At 35.6% G+C, this 21821-nt stretch overlaps 2 protein-coding genes across 4 annotated transcripts in view; one reads left to right on the forward strand and one right to left on the reverse strand.

Annotated features, from left to right (window-relative positions):
• The window catches only part of lrba (LPS responsive beige-like anchor protein), an 830448-nt gene that overhangs the window by 396794 nt on the left and 411833 nt on the right, over positions 1–21821 (forward strand). For all 3 annotated transcript variants that reach the window (XM_051928096.1, XM_051928098.1, XM_051928097.1), the window contains exons 38-39: positions 9301–9447; positions 12734–12870. In XM_051928096.1, coding sequence (XP_051784056.1) covers positions 9301–9447; positions 12734–12870 — 284 coding nt within the window. The remainder of the gene's footprint in view (positions 1–9300; positions 9448–12733; positions 12871–21821) is intronic.
• Positions 16092–17814, reverse strand: mab21l2 (mab-21-like 2). The gene has a single exon (XM_028802707.2). The coding sequence runs from the start codon at positions 17284–17286 to the stop codon at positions 16207–16209; it is 1080 nt and encodes a 359-aa protein (XP_028658540.1). The 5' UTR covers positions 17287–17814; the 3' UTR covers positions 16092–16206.

A 21821-nucleotide genomic window follows, 5' to 3' on the forward strand; every position in this document is an offset into this window, starting at 1 on the left:
CATGAATATTTATTATAAAAAAAATGTGGCCTTATTAACATTTAGGTGAACAAAATGATCATTTAGTCTTCTAATGATCTTTTTTGTTTTCTAAATCTGAACTTCTCGTTTTGAGCGATTTCATTATTAATCAGAAGTAGTGTATCATATTTAAAGTAATATTACTAAAGGGGAAGGAACCATCTTTAGTACAGACTGCCTGGTTAAAGATCCCAAAATTTCCTCAAAACTCTTACTGCCCTTTTCCTAGTCAGATCAGCGTATGTGATGAGGAGCATTTTGGCTTCAGTCTAGCAGGTTAACCTATTGCACTCTGCCTTAAAGAGCTATTTCTGAGAGAAAATGTCTACAATATGTCACAAGATAGTACACCAAATGTGACATCAGTCCTCAAGATGAATGACCAGTCTGACATTAGTCAATAAGAATGTGATCTAAAAGCAATAACTGTACCAAATCCCAGAATCCTTAGAGACTTAATGGTAGAATTGTGCAGCTGCAGTGATGTTGTTAAAAGGCTTATACTGAAAAGGTAATGCAGTGGTTTTTAAGATGGAAATGCTCGGTTTTTTCAGCATAGTTTTTAAACAGTGTACTTGCTTGTTGCTCTGAGAGTTTCTAAAAAAAAAATGCATGATAGGGAATAAGAAAAAGCCTGAGGATATTTATTGCTAAATAGAGAAAGAACAAAGAGTATCTGCAAAAAATTTTAGATGGCTATATTGCATTTGCTCTATATTTCATAAAAGTGAAATCAGAACACTGTGAGATATTTTGTATGGTATGCTCAAGCAATTAGTATAAATTTAGTTTTTGCACAGACATCAGTTATTTACTTTCTGTCCACACATCCTTTCTTAACTAGTTTAAAAACTAATAAATGAGTCTGTCTTTTATAAGTCTTTTCATTATACAGAGAAAGTTAGTTAAGATGACAGTTTTTGTATTGGTTAATTTACTACAGATTGTGTTAAAAAATAGTTTTAAAGTGAGAAATGTTTAAGTTAAACTGTTTATAAAATAAAAAAAACATACTTGTGGTAATATGTATTTTAACACCTGTTTAATCAGCATTTCAGAATGCATGGTGGGGAGTTTTGGAATATAAACATTGAAATTTCATTATTATCTCGTGCTTAGGGTTTGTTTCTAACAAAGTCACTTTTGTTAATGTAAAAGGTGAATTTCTGTTTAAAAATGTAAAAAAGAAAATCATCTTGTCTCTAGGAATAAGAATATCAACAATTCATTTACTTTATTGGAAAGTAAGTTTGCATACAGTAATGCAGATGCACTCATCCATAGTTGTGTAGGTTAGAGTTTAAATGAAACTCAGAGTCTGAGCAACCAACAGTTCTAATAATAATTGTACCTCTGAAAATAAAATTGACAATTTGTGTACAAGTTTTTGAAGAATATTTTTGAATAAATAGTAATTATAGTATTGCCACATGTACAGAGTACAGTGATATTCTTACATTCTTAATGCCTTGAACAATACTGTTTTTTTTAGCATGTACATTGTAATTTGTGATCAACTTCTTCATTGCATTAACTTTCATCTTTTTTAGTTTTGCAAAGCAATATGAATAACATAAAAGTTAGGAATAGTTTTTTTTCCATTTCCAGGTCTTGACCATACCAAATAGCACTGACTGTGATACAAGTACATAGGCTAAGGCTAAAGTTTAATACCTGCTACCTCGTGAGGCTGACCTTGAGCTTGTATTGATGAACATTGTAAAGGCAGAACACGATTGAAATTCTACACATGTTAACTGAGCACGGAAACTCAGTAGCAATGATTTTGAAATTTGCAAAGGAACAAATAGGGGGCTTTTGTGGGTGATATTAGATGAGGTGGTGGTTTATCATTTTATGGCAGGCATTTGCTGATTTGAAAGTTTAGTTAAAAAAAAGGAATAAAGTTGGTAATGATAGTTACCATGAACTGTTTATTACCTGCATTACAAAAAATAAAAAAGCATCTCCATTGCCCACATCCCCTCCATCTCCCTTAGGGTTGAAATGTCGTTTTCACCTTTTCTCTACTGTATTTGGTTGCTTTGCCTTCAGAAATGAATTGTTGTCATAACAGTAGCACAGAGTTAAACAAACTTTAAGTAACTGTTGTGATGTTTTGAAATGCAAAGATGTATTTCTCTTCAGAAAACATCCCCCCCAACCCCCCCCCCCCCCCCCCCCCCCCCCTTAGCTTCTGAATGTAGTTTGGCGAGTTTTGGAATATAGAGACTGAGATTTCATTATCAATCCCTTCAAATAATTTGTTTTAAACAAAAGTGACTTTGTTAATCGTTCTGGCTTCGTGTTTACCGTAACACCATTTTGTTTTTTTCATCGGTGCTGCCATTTTGTGGTACCGTCATTAGAATGCGGTGGTTTGTTGCTAGGAGCGTGGCCTCAGAAGTTGCAGGATGATTCATCACAATTGCAACTGTGTAAATCCAGTGTCATATTCACTGTGATATCCAAGATCGTGAGTGAACACGCTCAAAAATTCCTGTTATTGAATCTCTGCTTTCAGATCTTTTAATTAATTGAACTTGTCTTCAGCTTAGTGATTTCTTTTATTTTTTTAGTTGCCTTCCCATTTTTTTGACCTTTGCTTACTTTTTGATTTGCTTTTGTTAAACTCTGTCTTTTTTTAAAATAAAATTGCTCTTATGGTCTGATACTCTTCTTTGTGAATTGTGTAAGAGCAGTAATGGGTTATACTTACTACTCTTCTTCTTATTTCTTACTGTTAAGAGAGGTACATAAAGTTGAGTATGAAGACATTATGCAGTCAATATGTTAATATATTTTACTTAAAGCGTCTTTGCAACAAACATGTGGGCCTCTTTGCCATTGGTAACATCCTACTAACTCATTTCCATATCTGATAAGGGGACATCTTGTTAACTGGTCTGAAGATACACTGACGGTGTTTCTCTTGCTGGTGCTGTTGGGCCATGCTAGACTTCAAAAACCATTATGGCTGTAGACATAAAAATAACATAGAGACTGATGATCAGTATTTGGAGGATCACGTTAAAGCCTCAAACTTAGAGAAGGCTGGACATTTTAAATTTGAAAGGTAGTTCATGTTTGTCTGTCTGAAGAGTGTTTTTGAGGTTGGGCTACCATGTTTAGACAGCTGTTTACTGCTAGTGTACAGGCAAGCAAGAAAGGAGAAGTTGTGTGTATTGGGAGGTGGATGTCGCTCCATCTAAAGGAATTATGTTCACGTTCTTTAATGATTCTGCATCCTTCCCATGGACATAGACTTTATCTTGAACCATTTCCATATGCATAAGGGACTAACGGATCCACAACTAATGAAATAAGTGTGCTTCATTTTTAGGATTGCATATGTCATTTGAGAATGTTTAGAGTATATGTGTATATAAATTTCTGTAGTGATGCCACTTTCTGTAGCATTTTTAACTTTGCAGCATACAGTGTATAGAGTATACACTAAAAATCATAATGCAAAAGTTTTAAGATAATTGCAGTATTTAATGCATAACATTTCAAAATACAGGCTATCAGTTAGGTTTTAAAAATCAGCAAAATGTAATTATACTGTCAGCATTGGAAACTTAAAATCACCTTTGCTTTTTAAAGATTAAACAGCATTTGAAAACTTCGTTTTGTAAATGATTGTTTTGCAAACATTATATAACACTTCACCTTGCAGTGAATGAAAGGCAAAATATTTTCTGATCCAGAATGCTTTTACTTTTCTGTTTCTCTGTAAAATTAATTTTTGTTCAAGTAGTGGCAAGTTTTACTTGAAAGCTTTTAAAAACGTGACCAAAATGGTACTTTTAAAGCATACGTGATCTTATACAACTGTGATCATTCATAGCCAGCCAGGAACTTTAGAACAATTTACACTAAAAACCCCAGAGCGAAGCGTTTCTGTTGAGGCTAGTTATATATTTATGGCTAGAAAGAACCATCTTTTCTGGGGATTGATTTGGTCTGGTTGAGGGCCTGTGGTGCAGAGGTGGCAGAGTAAATACCTGAAGACTGATGTCTCTGTTCTGACAATCAATACCAGCATCATGACTACACTCCAGCCTACACTCTTGTTAAAAACAAATTTGTTAATTCTGACAATTTAATTGCCCTTGCTAAGCCTGCCTTTACTAGCATATAAATGAGCATTTGAGCCTCTCAGTCAAGAGAGTGGCTTACAATAGTGCCATGTAGCTTGTATTATTTACATGTGTGGCTGCTTGGAATTAGAAAAGATAGATTTTATATTATCAGGGTTTATTTATTATCAGCTAAAAATGTGTTCTAGAGATGATGAAAAAACCTGACTGTATCATTAGGGTAGATCACCATGATAGGAAATGACCATTTTAAACTGTCATTCTTGTGTGATGGATATATTAAAGATAGTTTGCTTTAAGCAATTTTTTTGAAATGTTAGGTTATTTGTTAGTTATATTTGAAGTTACATTTTAGACCATTCACCCACAAAAAAGTTTTAAGTGTTTTTGAAATGGCAGCTGTATTATGTACTCAAGCCTTTTAAAATATATGTCTGCAGCAAGTAGAAACCTGCATAAAGACAGAGACACAGATAGAAAGACAGATAGAACTTTATTTGTCCCCAGGGGGAAATTTGGCTTTTTACAGAGGCTGTTGAAATAAATAAATACATAACTAGATAAATAAACACACACACACACACACACACACACACACACACACACACACACACACACTATGGTCTGAATTCACACCACAATGACTAAAAAGCAACAAAATTAAAAAGAAAGAATATTTCTGATTTGGCTGTCCCAGTCCCAGTGAGACATTATGCAGTTGTTAATGATTGATATATAATTTAGTATAGGTGAAAGGTGCTTTAAAAATATTAAATTTGCTAATGGTTTTAGATGTTTCTTTTAATTTTACCAAATTAGTTATGTTTCACTTTATTATGCTGTGCTGCATTTCTTCATCTGTGGATATCCTTTAGAATATAACACTTTAAATATAGCCAGTTTTTTATTTCCTGCAGTAGTTTCAGGTCTTGTAAAATAAACACAGAAAATAATTCACATTTACTATTGCTAGAATATTTGGACTTGAAGCTGTTCGTAGTGCTCGACAATTCTTTGTGATCATTTTCCACTATTTTTTTATATCAGTTGTGTAATCGATAACCAAATTGTCAATATAATGAGTTGCAATGCTCAAGATTCACATTCAGGTACAGATTCCGTTAGGTCTAAGCTGTTGGGTTCTGAAGCACCTAGGTGGAAATGGCGTAAAACTGGGTTGTTGGGTAAGCAACGCTGACGTATTTTCTCTCCGTGTACAACAGTGACTTCTGCAGCTAGCACTGTGGAAAGGCAGCATCTGCATATGGCTGGCAATGCATCTGTGTAGAAGGAGCAGTAGACACCTGAAGGGAGAGTGGCCTTCTTTGAAACTAATAGTAAAATCACACGTTAACTCCTTCAGTGGGCACTTGAAAATATTAAACAATAATAATAATATAATATTAATAAAAAAACACTTCAGCCTTTCATTTAAACAATTAAGTTGCTCTAAGAGTTCAGGTCATTAGGTTTAAATAATCCTTTAAAAGGTCACAGCATGTATGGATGTGTACAACAGAACATAGTCACAAATTTGTTATTTGTACAGTGTTTTTTTTAATTAACCTTGTTCATTTATATAACAATGTGTGCATGATATATATATATATATATATATATAATACACACACACACACACACACACATAGAAATTAGGCCATACACAAGACGTTGTGTCTAAAGGTTTTCAAGCAGTCATAATGCTGTAATACAAAACTAGTAGCAAGCTGTTTATTTCTTAGTTTTAGTCTTTTTTTATGGTTGCAAACTTCAGTTTTTAATTTGTCCTGATAAAGTTAACTGATGGTCATTAAGTCTCTGAAGCATAAATTTATTGTAAAGAGAACACAGAATTCAAATCAATATTGAACATATCAATGCTAATTTTAAAATTGTCTGAGTTTTTTTCTTCTAAATATTCTCAAATGAATGGATGTGTTATATTGAATGTGCCACCATAAGCATTTATTAAGCCAGCAGCAGTTTTTCCAACAAAAGGTCCATTTTTTGACAGAGCAGCTCCTAGAAACAAAGACCAGTATATGACATGACGTTCGCTACATGCAGCTGTTAAACTTGTTACAGTATAAAAGGTGCTATAAAACTGCCTTTTAAATATTTACTGTAACAGTGCTAAATTTAAAAAGGAGTGGGGGGAAGAAATGAATCAACATCTTTGAATGTATGAGAAATTATTGATGTTAAGTTCTTCCTTCAGCATGTAAAGCTTTCACTGCTCTTTACTTGGTAAATTGTCACATTTAGCACACGCTTCCTGTTAAGATACTGGAGATGGTTTGTTTTATTATGGTTAACAAAAAATTGATTTTCTAAGGTAATGTGTACAGTATAGTCATTTAGTTTGGTTTTGAAATGACTTGTTGCTTTTTTGTGGCTCTTATTTTAATTACTGTGGATAAAAATGTTCATCTTCATGGCTATAAATACAAGACAACATTCATAATTGTATTTCTGCAAAGGTGAATTCTCCATCACAATACTTTCTCTGGCGTATGTGTAAGAAATACTTAAGCTATAGCATAGCATCAAAGAGAGAGATTATTCAGACACATCTATGTATAAATATTCTATTCTGGAGGAAAACAAACTCGCTTATTAATTACAAAATTATTTTTCTGCAGCATTTAATTTTCTTAGTTCTATACAGGGAGGAAAGCTGCAAGTTATCAGTTCTACATTATTCCTCTGGTCTAACATATTCTTAGGTCTTCAAAAACAATAGGGCACATTAAAGAAAATATTTTATGCAAAGTATGGTGGTATGGAAAAGCCCCCTCATCTTTCTGAAAAGTAATGGACTCAGCAGCAGTTGAGGGCACTGCTGCATGTGGTGTGTATTAGGAAGCTGGGAGTAATTTCATTGCTGCTAACTACAAATCCTCAAGGGGGAGATAATTACAGGAAAACTATTCAGAATATCAGCAAGCTGCATATTTTCATGACAAGAAAATTTTCTCTTTGGGTTTAATAGTTTTAAAATCTATTTATATATCAGTAAATTAATTAGTGTTTTTCTATAAAACAGGGTTGTTTAAAACAAAAAAGAATAATGGCAGCTGTTGCTTCAGGTGAAGTTGTTTTTCTTGCTAAGTGTCAGTTACCCTTTGTTTAGGTGAGGAACTGATTCCTAAATATGAAGTATGTGTTTCATAAATTTTATTTATTTGAAAGTGCAACTGTAGCAATGTTACTTTGGAAAATTGGTAGCTGGATTAAGCCGCACCACAGGGGAATGCAGTAAATGTTTGTAAATGTTTACAGATTGCAATTTTGTTAAATAATCTATACTTTTAGACCCCCCCCCCCCCCCCCCCCCCCATGTGTGGCTTGCGAACACAACAAAACTTACCATGGCAAATTTTACCTCATCATAACTGTGATTTATTATCAACATTATTGATGCTTTAGTCTTAGTGATAAATGTAAATTTATGGAAATAGCAAATGTGAAGTTTTAGATAAAAATGTATCTGTTATAAGATTACAGATATTTATTATATTAGAATTACATTAATGCTGCTTTTAGTTATTTCTTCTTTGAAAAACCCTTCATTAATTACCAGTATGAGTAACTGCTGCAGCAGCTGTGTTATTGACGTCTTGTAATACATTGGATAATTTTAATTTGCACAATAGTACAGATTTGTGGAAATATATTTTATAAATATAATACCAAGTGTATTATATTTAAATTACTAGTTGTTTGTGCTGAAGCAGCAGGCCTGTGCCTGATGTGTACAATATGATGCCATTTTATCAGTAATAGAATGAAGTGAACTTCAGCTTTGGCCATTAGTAAGGTGGGCAACCTCGACTAGGCTTAAAATGTTTACTTCTGACTTAGTTGTTCATTTTATCTTAATAAACACTCGTTTAAAGTTGTTTGTTTAGTTGAGATGTCCTCAGGCTGAACCGTAATAATGTTAAAGGTAATAATTAAAACCCCTATATTATAAGTGGTCCTCGCCCAGCAAAATCCCCCCAAAATTCTCTTAGTATCAAAGTAAAAGTGTAAATTTAGAAAGGGAGGACACTTGTATATACAGATAGAGCGTTAATGATTTTATTATGTGGTATACGATATTAGAGTTAAGTTTTAAATGAGGCAAATGTAATCTGTTTACTGTAAAGTGTAAAATGTAAAATTGTATTATGTGGTATACGATATTAGAGTTAAGTTTTAAATGAGGCAGATGTAATCTGTTTAATCTATTTGTGAATTTCCCATTGGGATTAATAAAGTATCTATCTATCTATCTATCTATCTATCTATCTATCTATCTATCTATCTATCTATCTATCTATCTATCTATCTATCTATCTATCTATCTATCTATCGCAACTATAGTCGCACATTAAGCCCAGTGTGCTCAGTATTGGCGAATATATCGGAAAGGCAGGACCGTAATGTGATATATTTTTATTATTTTTTTTTTACTATAGAAAGCAACACATCCTAAACATTTCCAGTAGCAAACATTCTCCTATTGAAAATATTTGTAATACACATTTAACTAAATATACATCGTGATCAGAGAGAAAAGAGCTGGAGAAAATGAGAAAGATGCGCTGCAGTTCAGTTCCTTCGTTTTGAGTGGCGATCTTTAAAAACGTTTAACAGATGAAACACTTTCGAGTTGATGAAGAATTGTTGCATGTTGGTGTTAATCTGCTGTAAGCCCTTTTATTTTCTGGGTTTATTTATTTTAGGTTGGTTTGTGTATGGTGATGTCCGGATTGATCCATGTACTTCCCAGTATTTAGAATAAGCAATTCTGAGAGCTGATTAATTTGTTTGAAATAATGCATTTGTAGAGTTAAAAATATTCACACTCAATAAAACACGTTAACTTCTTTTCTATAGCTATAGTGTCATATTGCAATAAAAAATAAACTTCACCGCAAATTATGAGGTTAATAATAGCAGGTTTTGATGTGCATGTTTAGTTGTTTATGTGCTCAGTGCCCATCTCCAAACATCTCACTTACCTGCGTGCGGAGTAACAAAATCTGTCCATGCCAATAAAGAAGTGAAAGAAATTTTAAAAAAAGAAAAGAAAGACCAAAAAAAAAGTTTGTTTTGAGTGAATGTCTTAAAGCTTGCGAGCGGCGCGTGGTCAAATACTGTGGGTGCAGATGTTCTCTTGTCGTTTCAGCTCCAGATGAAGACGTCCTGGTGAAAGGGCAGCAGTCAATCAGAAGCCAGGCTCTGGGAAATCAGAACTCGGAGAGTGAGATCCTGCTGGATGTGGACGATGACACCCTCTCGTCCATTGAGGAGAAGGACCTGGAAAACCTTACGGGTATAAGACGATTCCCCCTTAATTATTACAAGAATAAGACGCCCCTTTCCCTCTGAGCTTGTTTTGCCTTTTCTTGCAGTGCACACGCAGTCTCTCCAGCAGCTCCCTAAGAGTGCTGGGCTGAACTTATAGGAGGGTCAGTTTCCAAGCCTCTGTCATTACCTATAAGCCTCCCCTCGTGTTACTTTAATACCGCGGAGCCGCTTTCAATGCATTATTGTTAAATTAATAAAGTCTTAGCCTTTTTTTAATTTCATTTTTTGTTTTTATTTCAATGGTGTAAGTAAGATTTCTAAATAAGGCATATTGGTTTAATAAACATAAAAAAAAAACTCGCGGCTGTCAATATATTTTAGTGTTAAGAAAATAAACTCAGAAAGTTTAACAAACTTCCATTAACAATGTTTATACTTCGTTCTGCATTGCGGAAAAAATACACAAACTGTAGTCATTTTGTCAAAGCGGAATGGTGACAGATGCTGAACAGGATTGGTTCCTGAATTTAAGCACGTATGCCGGCATCCCGCGCAAGATTTCCGCAAGCGTTCTGTGGATTTTAGAATTGCTGTGTCGGTATCTACTGACCTCGTCTCTGATAGATGGATAGACATGAAATACACTATGATAAAGATATACAAAAGAGAAAGATGTAAAATACACTATATGATAGAAAGGATAATGCAAATGTGATCGATATGACTGATACGTATGAAAGACAATATATGAAATATATAAATATACAAAAGAGACAGATATGAAAGGCACTATATGATAAGATATGAGAAGCACTATATTCAGATAGTACTTTTCCCCCCAAGGTTTGCTGGAAGAAGCAAAGCTGTATCAAGGTACACTCTTTAAAGTAAAGGTTCCCGAGTGGGTTCTTAAGAGCGATGCCACAGGGGAACCATTTTTGGCCCCCAGAACTATCCGCATGAAGGTACCAGAAACAGCCTTTTATTATTTAGATCCATAACATATTTCTAAAATAACCATGACGGATAACAGATTTGTGGAACGTCAAGGTGTTCCCAAATTTTAAAAGGGACTCTCGCTGCGTACAATCACACAGATTATAAGTTCAGGTTTCATGATCTGTTAGGTAGCCGTACTATGATTTAAAGGTCTCTGTTTCGACCTTTTCAGAGCCAAAGGAACCGATATCATATCCAGAGACTGAAATGATTCTTTTTCAGACAATAGTTGTATAGGAATCGTACAACCTTGTAAAATGCCATTATAGAACCGTTATTTTTAAGCGTGTATCCCGCTGGGTACATTATACATTTCATTAAACACAAAATAAAATTATTGTAACATTTTAAGTAATAGTAAATTATTTTCACGTTTAGTTATTAAATAAAAATGTAGTTTTTGCAGTTTATTTTAAAGTAAATGTTATCAAGGTATCCCGAAGAACGATTATGGCATTTGAAAGGTGAGCTGATCCATAGAATACCCTTCAGAACTTCGTGCCACCACAACACAGATAAGGCATCTGGTAATGACGAAGGATGGCTTCTTAGTTATTTGTCATATAGCTTGAACAAATTAGGGGGAAAAAATAGTAAGTTAACACGATTCCCGTTAAGCTAACTGGCAGCTGTAAACTGTCTCGGGGGAGTGAATGAGTGCCAATTGCTCTGTCGCACCCAGTGTCACCGGCGAAACTGGCCCCAACTGCAGTCGAAAAATCCACCGTGTGTAATGGTAGAGAGCACGATTAAGAAACATTGACTAGTTTGCTTTTTATTTGTTTGTTTATTTTTTAATAGACGAAAGTCTATGCTTAAAGGAATACTATACGAAAATGTCCCTGAGTGAAAATCTGTGTATCAGAAACATTTTGTAATACGAATTAAAATTACGTCAGTGTCCACGAACTTTAAATAAATAATTCAAAAGGTGCTTCATGATAGTCAGCTATAGGGCTCGTGAATTAAGTAACAGTTTTAGGGACAAATGAACAATTTTAAAATGCAACAAATTAACCTTCTACCGATGCGGCGGAGTCCTGCGCCTTCATTGTGTTGTTTAAGCCTGCGCGTACAGAAATGCTCAAGTCACTGATGGGTGGCACAGTCCTTCACTAATAACATATGTACTGTAACAGAGGGATATGGGAGTTTAATTATAAGTCTCGGGCAATGGCAATAGGATTAAAGAGTAATCCTTACTAATAAAGTGATGTGGTTCGGAAAATGAAGTGGAAATTGTCAGGGGGTCTCTAGTAAGACCCCCATCGTCCAGGCCCTTGCAGCCGTCTGCTCTTGGTGTAATTGAATGTCTGAGAGTGATTGAAAAAATGTTATTTCTCCTCTGGATTACATGCTAATGCACAGAGGGCAAAGGGAGACGGCAAAAGAACATACAGCTGCTTATTTCATCCATTTGTACAACTGAGCTTGGGGAAATCAAGGCGGTTCTACATCTATCTGATGCCCATCTGCAAATTCAATGTATTTTTACACTGGGAATAGCGGGTAAAGCTTGCCACAAGCTCCCAGGAGACCAGTCTTCTCATTGTCATATTGGCATACATTAAGATTGATGAGAGATTAAACACCCGAAGTACTCCCAGCAATCAAAAGGAATGACCACTCGTTTACAGATTTCTAGCAGTGGCTCATTGACGCGTGCCTATCTATTTGCATCGGTTCTCCGTCACTATCTTGAATTAATTGAGATTAAGATTGCACACACACACTCACACACTATATGTGTGTGTGTATGTATGTGTATATATAAATGTGTGTGTATATATAAATTGAAAAAAAAAAAAATATATATATATATATATACACACAATGAGAGACAGTATGCGTTTCAAGCAGCAGTAATCTTCCCAGTCCGTGTGTCATCTTGTGTCTGGTGAATACATGATTTTTCACGGCTTTAAAAGATTGTACAGCGCGATAGCGCAACTTGCATCTGATTATTACAAATAAGGAAGATATGCACGTGGATAGATTAGCCCCGCAGCTGTTAACTTGTAGCGAGTGTCCCAAAGCACAACACACAAGTACGGGTCAATTAACAAACCTATTTGTTGCACTGTTTATTCTCTTGTAATTAAACACGGTGGTTGATAGAATTCATCACAGGTTCCAAATTTTGCCATCACGCAGTCTCTAGGCCCTTTACATCGGTATCGATAACGTCTTTTTGCAAATTGTTAATTCACATTTTTTGAGAGACAAATTCTGTGTTTATTCTTTTACATTTCATGTATTTGTTTTATTGTTTTTTAAATGGTTTCTTATTGAATATTTTGTTGATATTTTAGGTCCCGTAAGCTTAAGCACTGTAGCTCATCTGGTTTCTCCAGCAGTAGTAGTTAAGGGCACATTGTCCATCACAGCATCTGAACTCTACTTCGAGGTGGATGAAGAAGAAGATAGCTTTAAGAAAATCGATCCAAAGGTAAGAGGGCTTTAACTTATTGATCGAACCCTTCAACCGTGTGTTAGCCATGTAGCTCATCATACCTGCTTCGGTGTTAAAGTGCACTACAGTTGAGGTGAACATGGCGCAGCAAAATGTTATATACACACTCGTGAAATGTACTGACTCCTTTACCCGCAAAAATGTTTCCTTTGTATGGATCGCAGCAAAAAAATAAAATAAATAAATAACCAAAATAAATGTAACTTTATTGTGTTAAAGTAACCCTTAAAATTGTGTATGTAGAAAGAGTGGACTCATATAGTGTTAAGAGTGGTAATTTTATTCTATCTATCTATCTATCTATCTATCTATCTATCTATCTATCTATCTATCTATCTATCTATCTATCTATCTATCTATCTATCTATCTATCTATCTAATATAGTTATATCGAGAATGCACGTTTTAAATAGATTTAGCGTATCTATATCTATAGATATAGATTTAAATATAGATATATAGTTATATAGCGCCATATCCAGAATTATCTTTACATATTTTGAAGAGATTTACAGCTGTGGTGTCCCAAACAGATTTCACTTAAAATCTAATCCTCGCAATTGCTAACGTTATACGTGGAGTTGTTTATTAACGTTTAATCTAACAGAACATAAGACTCCCCAAGCAGGTATTTTTTTAAACCCACTGTGAGAAATTAAAACTAGTTAATTTTAGATTTTTGGCATATAGCTTCTTTCAGTAGGTCATGTTTGCCTGGGTTGGGGCCAAACTTATTAAATATGTCCCAGCTTTTCTATTTAAAAAAATGAAGTTTTCTGCTGTTCTTGCTTAATTGTATTTTAATCTGAATAAGTTAAAATAAAGTTTTGAAATCTAAATACTGAAAAATCCTTATTCCTTTATTATGCTATCCTAACTACTGTGATAAGATCTAGAAAATTAATGTTTTTCACCTTAGCCAATTAGCCGATCATAGATCACTGTACAACGTACTCCGATTGAATACTTTAGTTTAACCAATATCTAAATGTAAATGCAGACATAATATTTTAGTTTAACTTGTATTTAAATGGAGATATATTTTTTGTTTAACCAATATCTAAATGTAAATGCAGATATATATTTTAGTTTAACTTGTATGTAAATGGAGATATATTTTTGTTTAACTGATATCTAAATGTAAATGCAGACATATTCTACTCGTACGCTTATTGGGTCGCTTAATAAACTGAAACCGTCATTCAGAAATGCATCTTGATGAAACAATGAAAGAATCCTCGCTTAAGAAAACCAAGTTTTGTGTTGTTTGTTCGATTTTATTTATGCTTTATAATTAGTGTGTTTCACCTAAAACTGGAGTATCTAAATAAATGCTTACCTTTAATGAAAGATGCGTGCCGGTTTTGTTGGTTTTAATTATTTCCTTTACAAAAAGCTTAGTTATTATTTTTTTCTGTAAATACCCTTGAAACTTTAAACTGTATATTTTCTAAGTTTACATAGATAGCTGTGTAAGGAGCATACGCATTTTTCAATTTTTCCAGTTTGTTATAAATCCAGCCACATACAATTGTAAATGACGTGAATTTCGTCACCGATACCGATTTAAATATTTAATAAAATGAACGATGTTTATTGATTAGTTTTGCTATCTCGTTAGAAATTCCTTTAACTTGCTATGAATGTTACGTCAGGCGGCTAAATCTGTAAAATGTCAATCGAAAGAAAGAATGTCCGCCTTTAAAATGGTGTAAAGCATTTAAACGGAACAAACTTTGACGAAAGCAGCAGGTGTGTCTACTTGGTATGGTCGCAACCTGAGGCACGTCAAGTCTTACGTGTTGTTAGTCGCATTTCCGCTGTCCTCCAGACTTTTGCAATATTGAAACCCCTTAACCATATCAACAATGAAAAGTAAATTGTCATTACTGGAATGTGTAAAAAATAATTGTCCGAAAATAGCCACAATTTTAGTTTTAATAAAAAAATCCTTCCTGTCAGATGATATGGTAGAAAGAATACGTGCACACTTGGTCTAGTTAATTGGCATATGATAGGCAGAGATGCTTAATAAATAAACTGCATTTCATGCGATCCAATAATATTCCCAAATCCGCCCATTTTGTTTCCTTAAACGTGTGTCAAGAATCGGTATAAAGGTTCTTTACTAACTCAAATTGAGGTTTTGACATTAGTTTGAATGTTTAGAACTTAAGTGACATTGTTGCTTCTTGGGCGTCTTGAAGCAGTGTGTGGAGGATGAGTTTAAGAAAACCCAACTTGTCGTAAGGCCTGTAAAACCATACACACATGAACACGGCGATAATACAATTGGGCCTCCTGTTTAAAACACACGCTTAAAGTTACAGTCGTGACGTTATTATGTCAAATCTTGGATCAAACCTACTTGAGAACAGGCAAAAGTTACCTGGACGTTTTCAACGTTTTGTCATACTGCAGATTTTCTTATTTGGTTACTAAAACAACTAAGGTAAATTAACTCTGCTTCTGTTTCCCACAAACGTACGTGCGTGTGTCATGCATAGCACAGCCGAGTTCAAACACGCAAGACCTTTTAATGCATTTATTTTTGTTTGGGACTTTGTATTCCAAAAATTATATATAGAAGTGAAAATGTTATTGCTTGATACAAACATACTGTTTTTATAACCAGTTCATTCTTTTGAGTGTATCTGTCATTTATTATTATTAGGGATTTATTCAAGGAATTATTGAGCATTACAACAAAGTTCTATTAAAACTAGAAATTCTCACCTAATACACAATACAACGTATGAGCCTTTGCTTGTAAATAAACGTTTGTTAATCCTTAAATCATTTGTGGAATGATTATCTTAACACCCTCCTAACATATCTAAAGAATTATTGGCGGTAATCTGCATTTCATTTTTCTTGTTCGCCAAATTGTTCAATTAAACACAAGGAAAAAAAAAATCTTAATGCAGTTGATTTTATTTCTTTTTTTGACCTTTTTTATTCTGAGGGCACATAATCAAAATTTGAACTTGGCACTCTACATTGAACATGAGAATCTTTTTTTTCATTGAAATAATTTGTGCATGTGTTTAAATAAAAAATATTCACTTAGTGAAAAACATTCAAAACAAACAAAATAAAAGGACTACATTTACTTGAAAATGTACCTTATTTTTTCTCTCTCGCAATGTCCCCCTTTCTTCTTTGTAAAAAGAAAAAAGAAATTAAGTAAGCAAATGTTTGTTCACATTACTCGGAGTAAAGTCGATCATTTCATTTCACTTGCAGTGAAGTGATCGCAGATGTCTTTATAAATGTTTTGTGTCTTTTTTTTTTTTTTTTGTTCTCGTTGTTTTATAATTTGTCCAAGCTTTTTGCATTCGTTAGGATTTCTCTCGCCAGTCTCCAAGTCTGCTTGGCTGCAGCCTCCAGGGCCGAGTGAGGCTTTCCCTGGAAAAGGTCTAAGTTAGGTAAGAAGTAGTGCGGACACCGCCGACACTGTAAACAGGAGATGAGCTGCAGGAGGATGCCGTTGAGCCGGTCCCCGAGGCACGACTCGTCCCAGTCGGTCTCCCTTGGGTGCTTCTCACACTCGTACAGAAGCAGGGTCTTCATGTGGTAGTTGTTGAGGGGTTGACCTGGCAACTCAAGGTGCCGATCGCGCAGCGTCTTCAGGATAGACAGACATTTCTTTCTGCAGCCTGCCATCAGGAGCCTGTTTTCGGCTTCTGCAAACTGCAAGACCCAGGCGTCGCTCTCGGCAGAGCTCTGTTTGCCAGTCAAGGAGTAGCACTCTTTCGAGAGCAGATTGAAGCCCTCTGCTTTGACTTCTGCCACTCTGTTGGGTCCAGGCCAGGGGATGTGGGGCATGGGCCACTGAGCCGCGCTTCTAGGCCAGATGCCCGTGCATTTGAAGGCAGGCGTGATCTGCACAACGTATCTCTCTCGGATTCTCAGCTTTACCTCACTTGTGTCTGCGACCATCTTGACAACATCTCTGTAACTGCATTTGTCCACAGCTTGCGCCACCAGAGTCTGAAAGCGAGATCGGATTTTCCTCGCGGAGAGGTATCCCGAGGCAGTGATGAACTCGACCCACAGGGACATGCTCCTCTTGCGGCCGTCGCTCAGTTTCAACACGGCGCAGCCCGGCAGGGATCCGTCGTCCACAAAGTTGAAAACACCCATCTGATTCAAGTAGAGCACCACCTCGAATTCGTTTGGTGAAATCACCTCCATCCCCTCGTAGCGGGAGTCGATTTCGCTCAGCGAGCTGATGAAACGCGGCTCCTGGACTTCAACTTCCTTCAGGACGTCCGAGACCACCTTGCACACTTCTCGGATGGTTTTGGCGATGGCTGCTTTCCTGGTCTGGCATCTCTCGTTGTAATATTTGTTCAGCTGGTAAACTAGCTTAGCTTGAGCAGCTATCATGTTGGGGCAAAGGTCCGGACTGTACACCGGAGTTTCGCAATACGCTGACGGATCCAATGCTTACCGGTTTAAGCCAGAGGCGAGCACTTGGAAGAAGAAAAAGAAGAGGAGGAGGAATTTGTAAATAAAAGAGAGAGAGAAACTTAGACTATCAGCGCAGGGACTTCAAGTGCATTTGGCGGAGCAGGCAGCTCTGTCCAGCTTAACTACTTGGAGAGGAGAAGGAGTGCAATTTACAAAATAGCCTGCATCCGCGCTTAAAAGGCTCGCTACAACCTTTCATCTGTGCGCTTTTTCTTGCTTTATTTCCACCGCTGTTAAGTCGACTAACACGATTCTGCGTCCGCTATGTTGACCAGACTCATTTGGGAGTGCTGGAGTTATTTAGTTTATGAATGGTCCCCAGGCTGGAGTGAGGGGGGCGGGGATTCACTTCCTGCAATCACAGGCTTGGCTGTCAAGGCAAGCCACCAATCAGAGGTCTCGCCGATGGACCGGTGAGGAGCTTACCACTTTCCTACTGAAAACCTTGAGTGGTGCGGATCGTGTGTGCAGTGTTGTCTCAGAAGTCCCCCCGACCCCCCCAAAACACACCTTTTTTTATACTCTCAGCTCTTCAATTTGTATGGACCGAGGAAAGCTTCACCTGCTTCGAAAGGTCTCGGGCGCAGAGACACGGCGTGCGCTCGGCTTGACTCTTGAACGTGGTCACGCTGCCAGAAACTGACACCCTTAAACACGAGGGTCTCCTAGTCATCGTGCCTGCCTGTCCGTCTCTCTGTTTAGGGCGCTATCGTCTTTTTTAGGAGTCAATTTTACTTTCTTGTTCTTCTTTTTCTTCTTGCTCTTCTTTTTAACTGCTTATAGTTTTCTTTAATTTCACAAACCAGTTTACATCAGCTGTCAAAATGGGAAACTATGATAGGACTGTTGTGCCCTCGGGTGGTTCGGCATATATTTGTCCTATATTAAACTGCTTTAGCAAAAATGTTAAGTTATATTTTGTATTTTGCCGAAATTGTATTGCACCTGTATATTTGAAAAACTGAAAAATAAGTGCAATCGCAGTATCCTATTCTGGTTTTTTTTTTATTATTACGACGTGTCTCAACGTTTGTTTATGATTATCTGCTTGCTACTGTTATTCTGAATGTAACGTGCGTGTTAATATGGCGAGTATAGCTATATAAATACAATTTATTATTATAACCACTTTTTGAATGTAAATGCTTTTTAGCGATGCCTGCACATGCAGCAAATAAATGTTATTTATTCGAATCTGTGTAAGTGGCTGTGTTCAAGCGAATCTTTACATTTATCTATAAAATGTGTAAATATAGTTGTTTTAGTCGCACTGCAGTAAACGGATTTATTTTAAGGCGAACGGTTATGTAATTTTAATCCACAATAGTTATTGTACATATTGGCCTTATTTGGATATTTGATCAAAGTGAACTTTTCATCCACTGTTAGGGTTATCCGCTAAATGAAAGCGGACGCGAAAAGAACGACACTTTTGTGTAAAATTATTTGTCTTTCAGGGATGCAGCCTTTTCAGAAAACGCGAGTTAAATTTCTATTTTAATTTCATTTTATTATCAAAGTTGGCGTGTGCGTTTAAATTAGTTTGGCTGTGAAAAAAGTGAACAAGTCTAACAATTTGATTTGATTATTAATAATAACAATAACGACAATAGAGTAATAACGATGACATCAAAGACAACAGTAATACAAATAATAATAAAAAAGGATGATGATAATACTAATTGTATTTATATAACGCTTTTCTAACCAGTAGTAAAATGCATATTTGCATCTTCAGTTTGTTATTTATTTTCTGTTATTAAAAGGGACTTAATCTAATAGTCGATGATGATGGTGGTGTTTCATTGAATGTCTTACTTTTTAAAAGAATGATTCTTTCAGTTATTGCTTTTCTTTATAGTAATTTTTGCGTTTTATAATTCATCACATCTATAAATAATGTATTTTTATTGCATACAATTTGTGGAAGCAGTGTAGTGCCCGGCTCAGAGCGCGTTCCGCAGTTCACACGTCTCCCGCAGTAATGGTGTTTTATTTAGCTTTTATTTTTCCGAACGTGGAAAGAAGTGATATTTTGAACTTGATTTTGCAAACACCCAGGCAATCTCGTTCAAAAAAGAAAAAAAAAAAAAAGATTGCGAAAGATGCTTGCATTTAAGAGAAACCAATTCGGCACGAGGGAGTCCCCGCTTTGTGGCACCCATCTCGCTAATGATTTTGACATCACTTATACGTTTCATGACGCCATATACTATGGAAGACTGCGTGCTTAAACAGATGGTCAATATGCTTTATTCGTGAAAACAAAAATTGCTACATAAGATGAGTTTATTCGCTTCAGAGATCATCTTAATGCTGTTAATTCTTGTGTAACCCTTTCTTAAGAAATCATAATGCATAATTAGCTAAATGTTTGTGAACTTTAACATTGTCACGCTAATGAGCGGGCATAAACAGGAGCAGAAAGTGAACGGTTACCAGTTAAACATGCGGCCGCATCTTCGAATTTAGCTTTGTTTAACTGACAGAATGTTTATCGGCAGACACTATCCCCGGGATGAATAATTAAAGGCGACAACATCGCGAGTTGTTACTAAAGATCTCTTATCACCTCCAGCTTCACGGCCGAGGATAAAAAGAGCCGCTCCTCCAGGGTACATTTTACGGAAGGGACGCAGAGAGCCCCGCCGGTAGAGGCCACTTCGTACCCTTCGCTCCCAGATGATTTGTTTTCACTTTTTTACAGGCTCTCATATAATACTCGAGTTAAAAGAGGACAGGGACTTGATCTGCCGCATAATAAATTCATTAGGAAGACAGCCGGATTCTCTTTTAACAAAAAAAAAAAAAAAAAAAAAAAAAGATGACAGCTGCTTGTTTCAAGCCCCGTCTTCATCCACTGGGCAGAAGTCACCTTCTCTTGAAACGTACGATGCCAGTCGTTTCTGCATTGAAGTGGGAAAAAATGTGCCTTTGGATCCACTTGATGATTACTAATTAGGAAGACTAAGAAAACAAGTCATTGACGTGAAGATGCTGCCATCGCTCGCTCTTCAGTAACACACCGCCAACGTTATTATGGTGCGTAGCATCCCTACCATTAAAGAGAGCACGCGTGCCGGCGGGGCTGCCCACCTCTTCTTTTAATCCACCTTGTGGCTGCCACATTGGCAGTCCCAATGCCGAGCCTCCTTTTCATTCAGAAGAAAACTTCAATCCTCTGTGTCAATTGCAGTCGGTAAAGATATGATCTGTTACAAAGTCCTGCAATATGCGTATGTATGCGCAGTATATACTTTCATTCTGTGTAAGCAGAAGCGTTCAAATGTGTTAACATGCGTTCCGTCTCCTTCTTAAATCGAGGGCCCTAGAATAGATAATAAATAAATATTTAGAGCTAAAGTAGGAACTTACAAAACCACCAATTGGTCAGTATATTAGTGGTATTTGAAATAGAGTGTGCATGTATATTGTGCATGAGTATACATACAGTATAAGTGTGCATGTTTTCTTACTTATTACTTTTTTCCTAGTTCTGTTTTTTTATTATATTGCACGGAGTTCTTGGGTCTGTTGAAAAGCACTTTTAAATAAAATGTATTGTCATTTAAGTGTGTGTACGTGTATGTATATATGTGTATATATATATAATATATAATGTGTGTGTGTGTGTGTGTGTATATATATATGTATATATATATATATATATATATATATATATATATATATATATATATATATATATATATATATATTATAAATAGACAGACAGACCAATATAAAGAGAGGCTGTTTACATGTGTGCACACATACATACAATAATAAATACTTTTTTTTTTTCTTCAAGTAACCCAAGGAAAGTGCATTGAAATAAGATAAACAAAACGCATAGATAGATAGCACTTTATTTGTCCACAGGGGAAATTTGGCTTTTTACAGAAGCTCAAGTAAATATTATGTTAGGCAGTGTGGCATATTGGTTAAGGCTTTGTGGGTTCAAATTTCATTACTGACACTGTGTGCCCATAAGCAAGTCACTTCACTCTATCTCTGCTCCAGTTGGAAAAAACAAAAAGAAATGTTATTAGTAATCTTAGATAAAGACATCAGCCTAATAATAATAAAAAATAATATAACAAACAACTACCACCCTGTCAAGTACATACCAGAATGACTAAAGCAAAAGAAAAACTTCTAACCTGGCTAAAGATAAATGCATGCATACACATATACATACATATATATATATATATATATATATATATATATATATATATATATATATATATATATATATATATATATATATATGTGTGTGTTTGTGTGTATGTATGTATGTATATATAGACACACACACACACACACACATATAGATAGATAGATAGATTATATACTTAACTGTTACTGTATATGCATAATTATGGATATGATGCGTAGATCAGGGACAAAGATCTATCTATCTATCTATCTATCTATCTATCTATCTATCT

The sequence above is a fragment of the Erpetoichthys calabaricus genome, chromosome 5 (genome assembly GCF_900747795.2).
Source record: "Erpetoichthys calabaricus chromosome 5, fErpCal1.3, whole genome shotgun sequence".
NCBI classification, from domain to species: Eukaryota; Metazoa; Chordata; class Cladistia; order Polypteriformes; family Polypteridae; genus Erpetoichthys; species Erpetoichthys calabaricus.

What these genes read in the sequence shown, in the direction of transcription:
- mab21l2 (XM_028802707.2), bottom strand. Translation starts at nt 17,286, where the DNA reads ATGATAGCTGCTCAAGCTAAGCTAGTTTACCAGCTGAACAAATATTAC.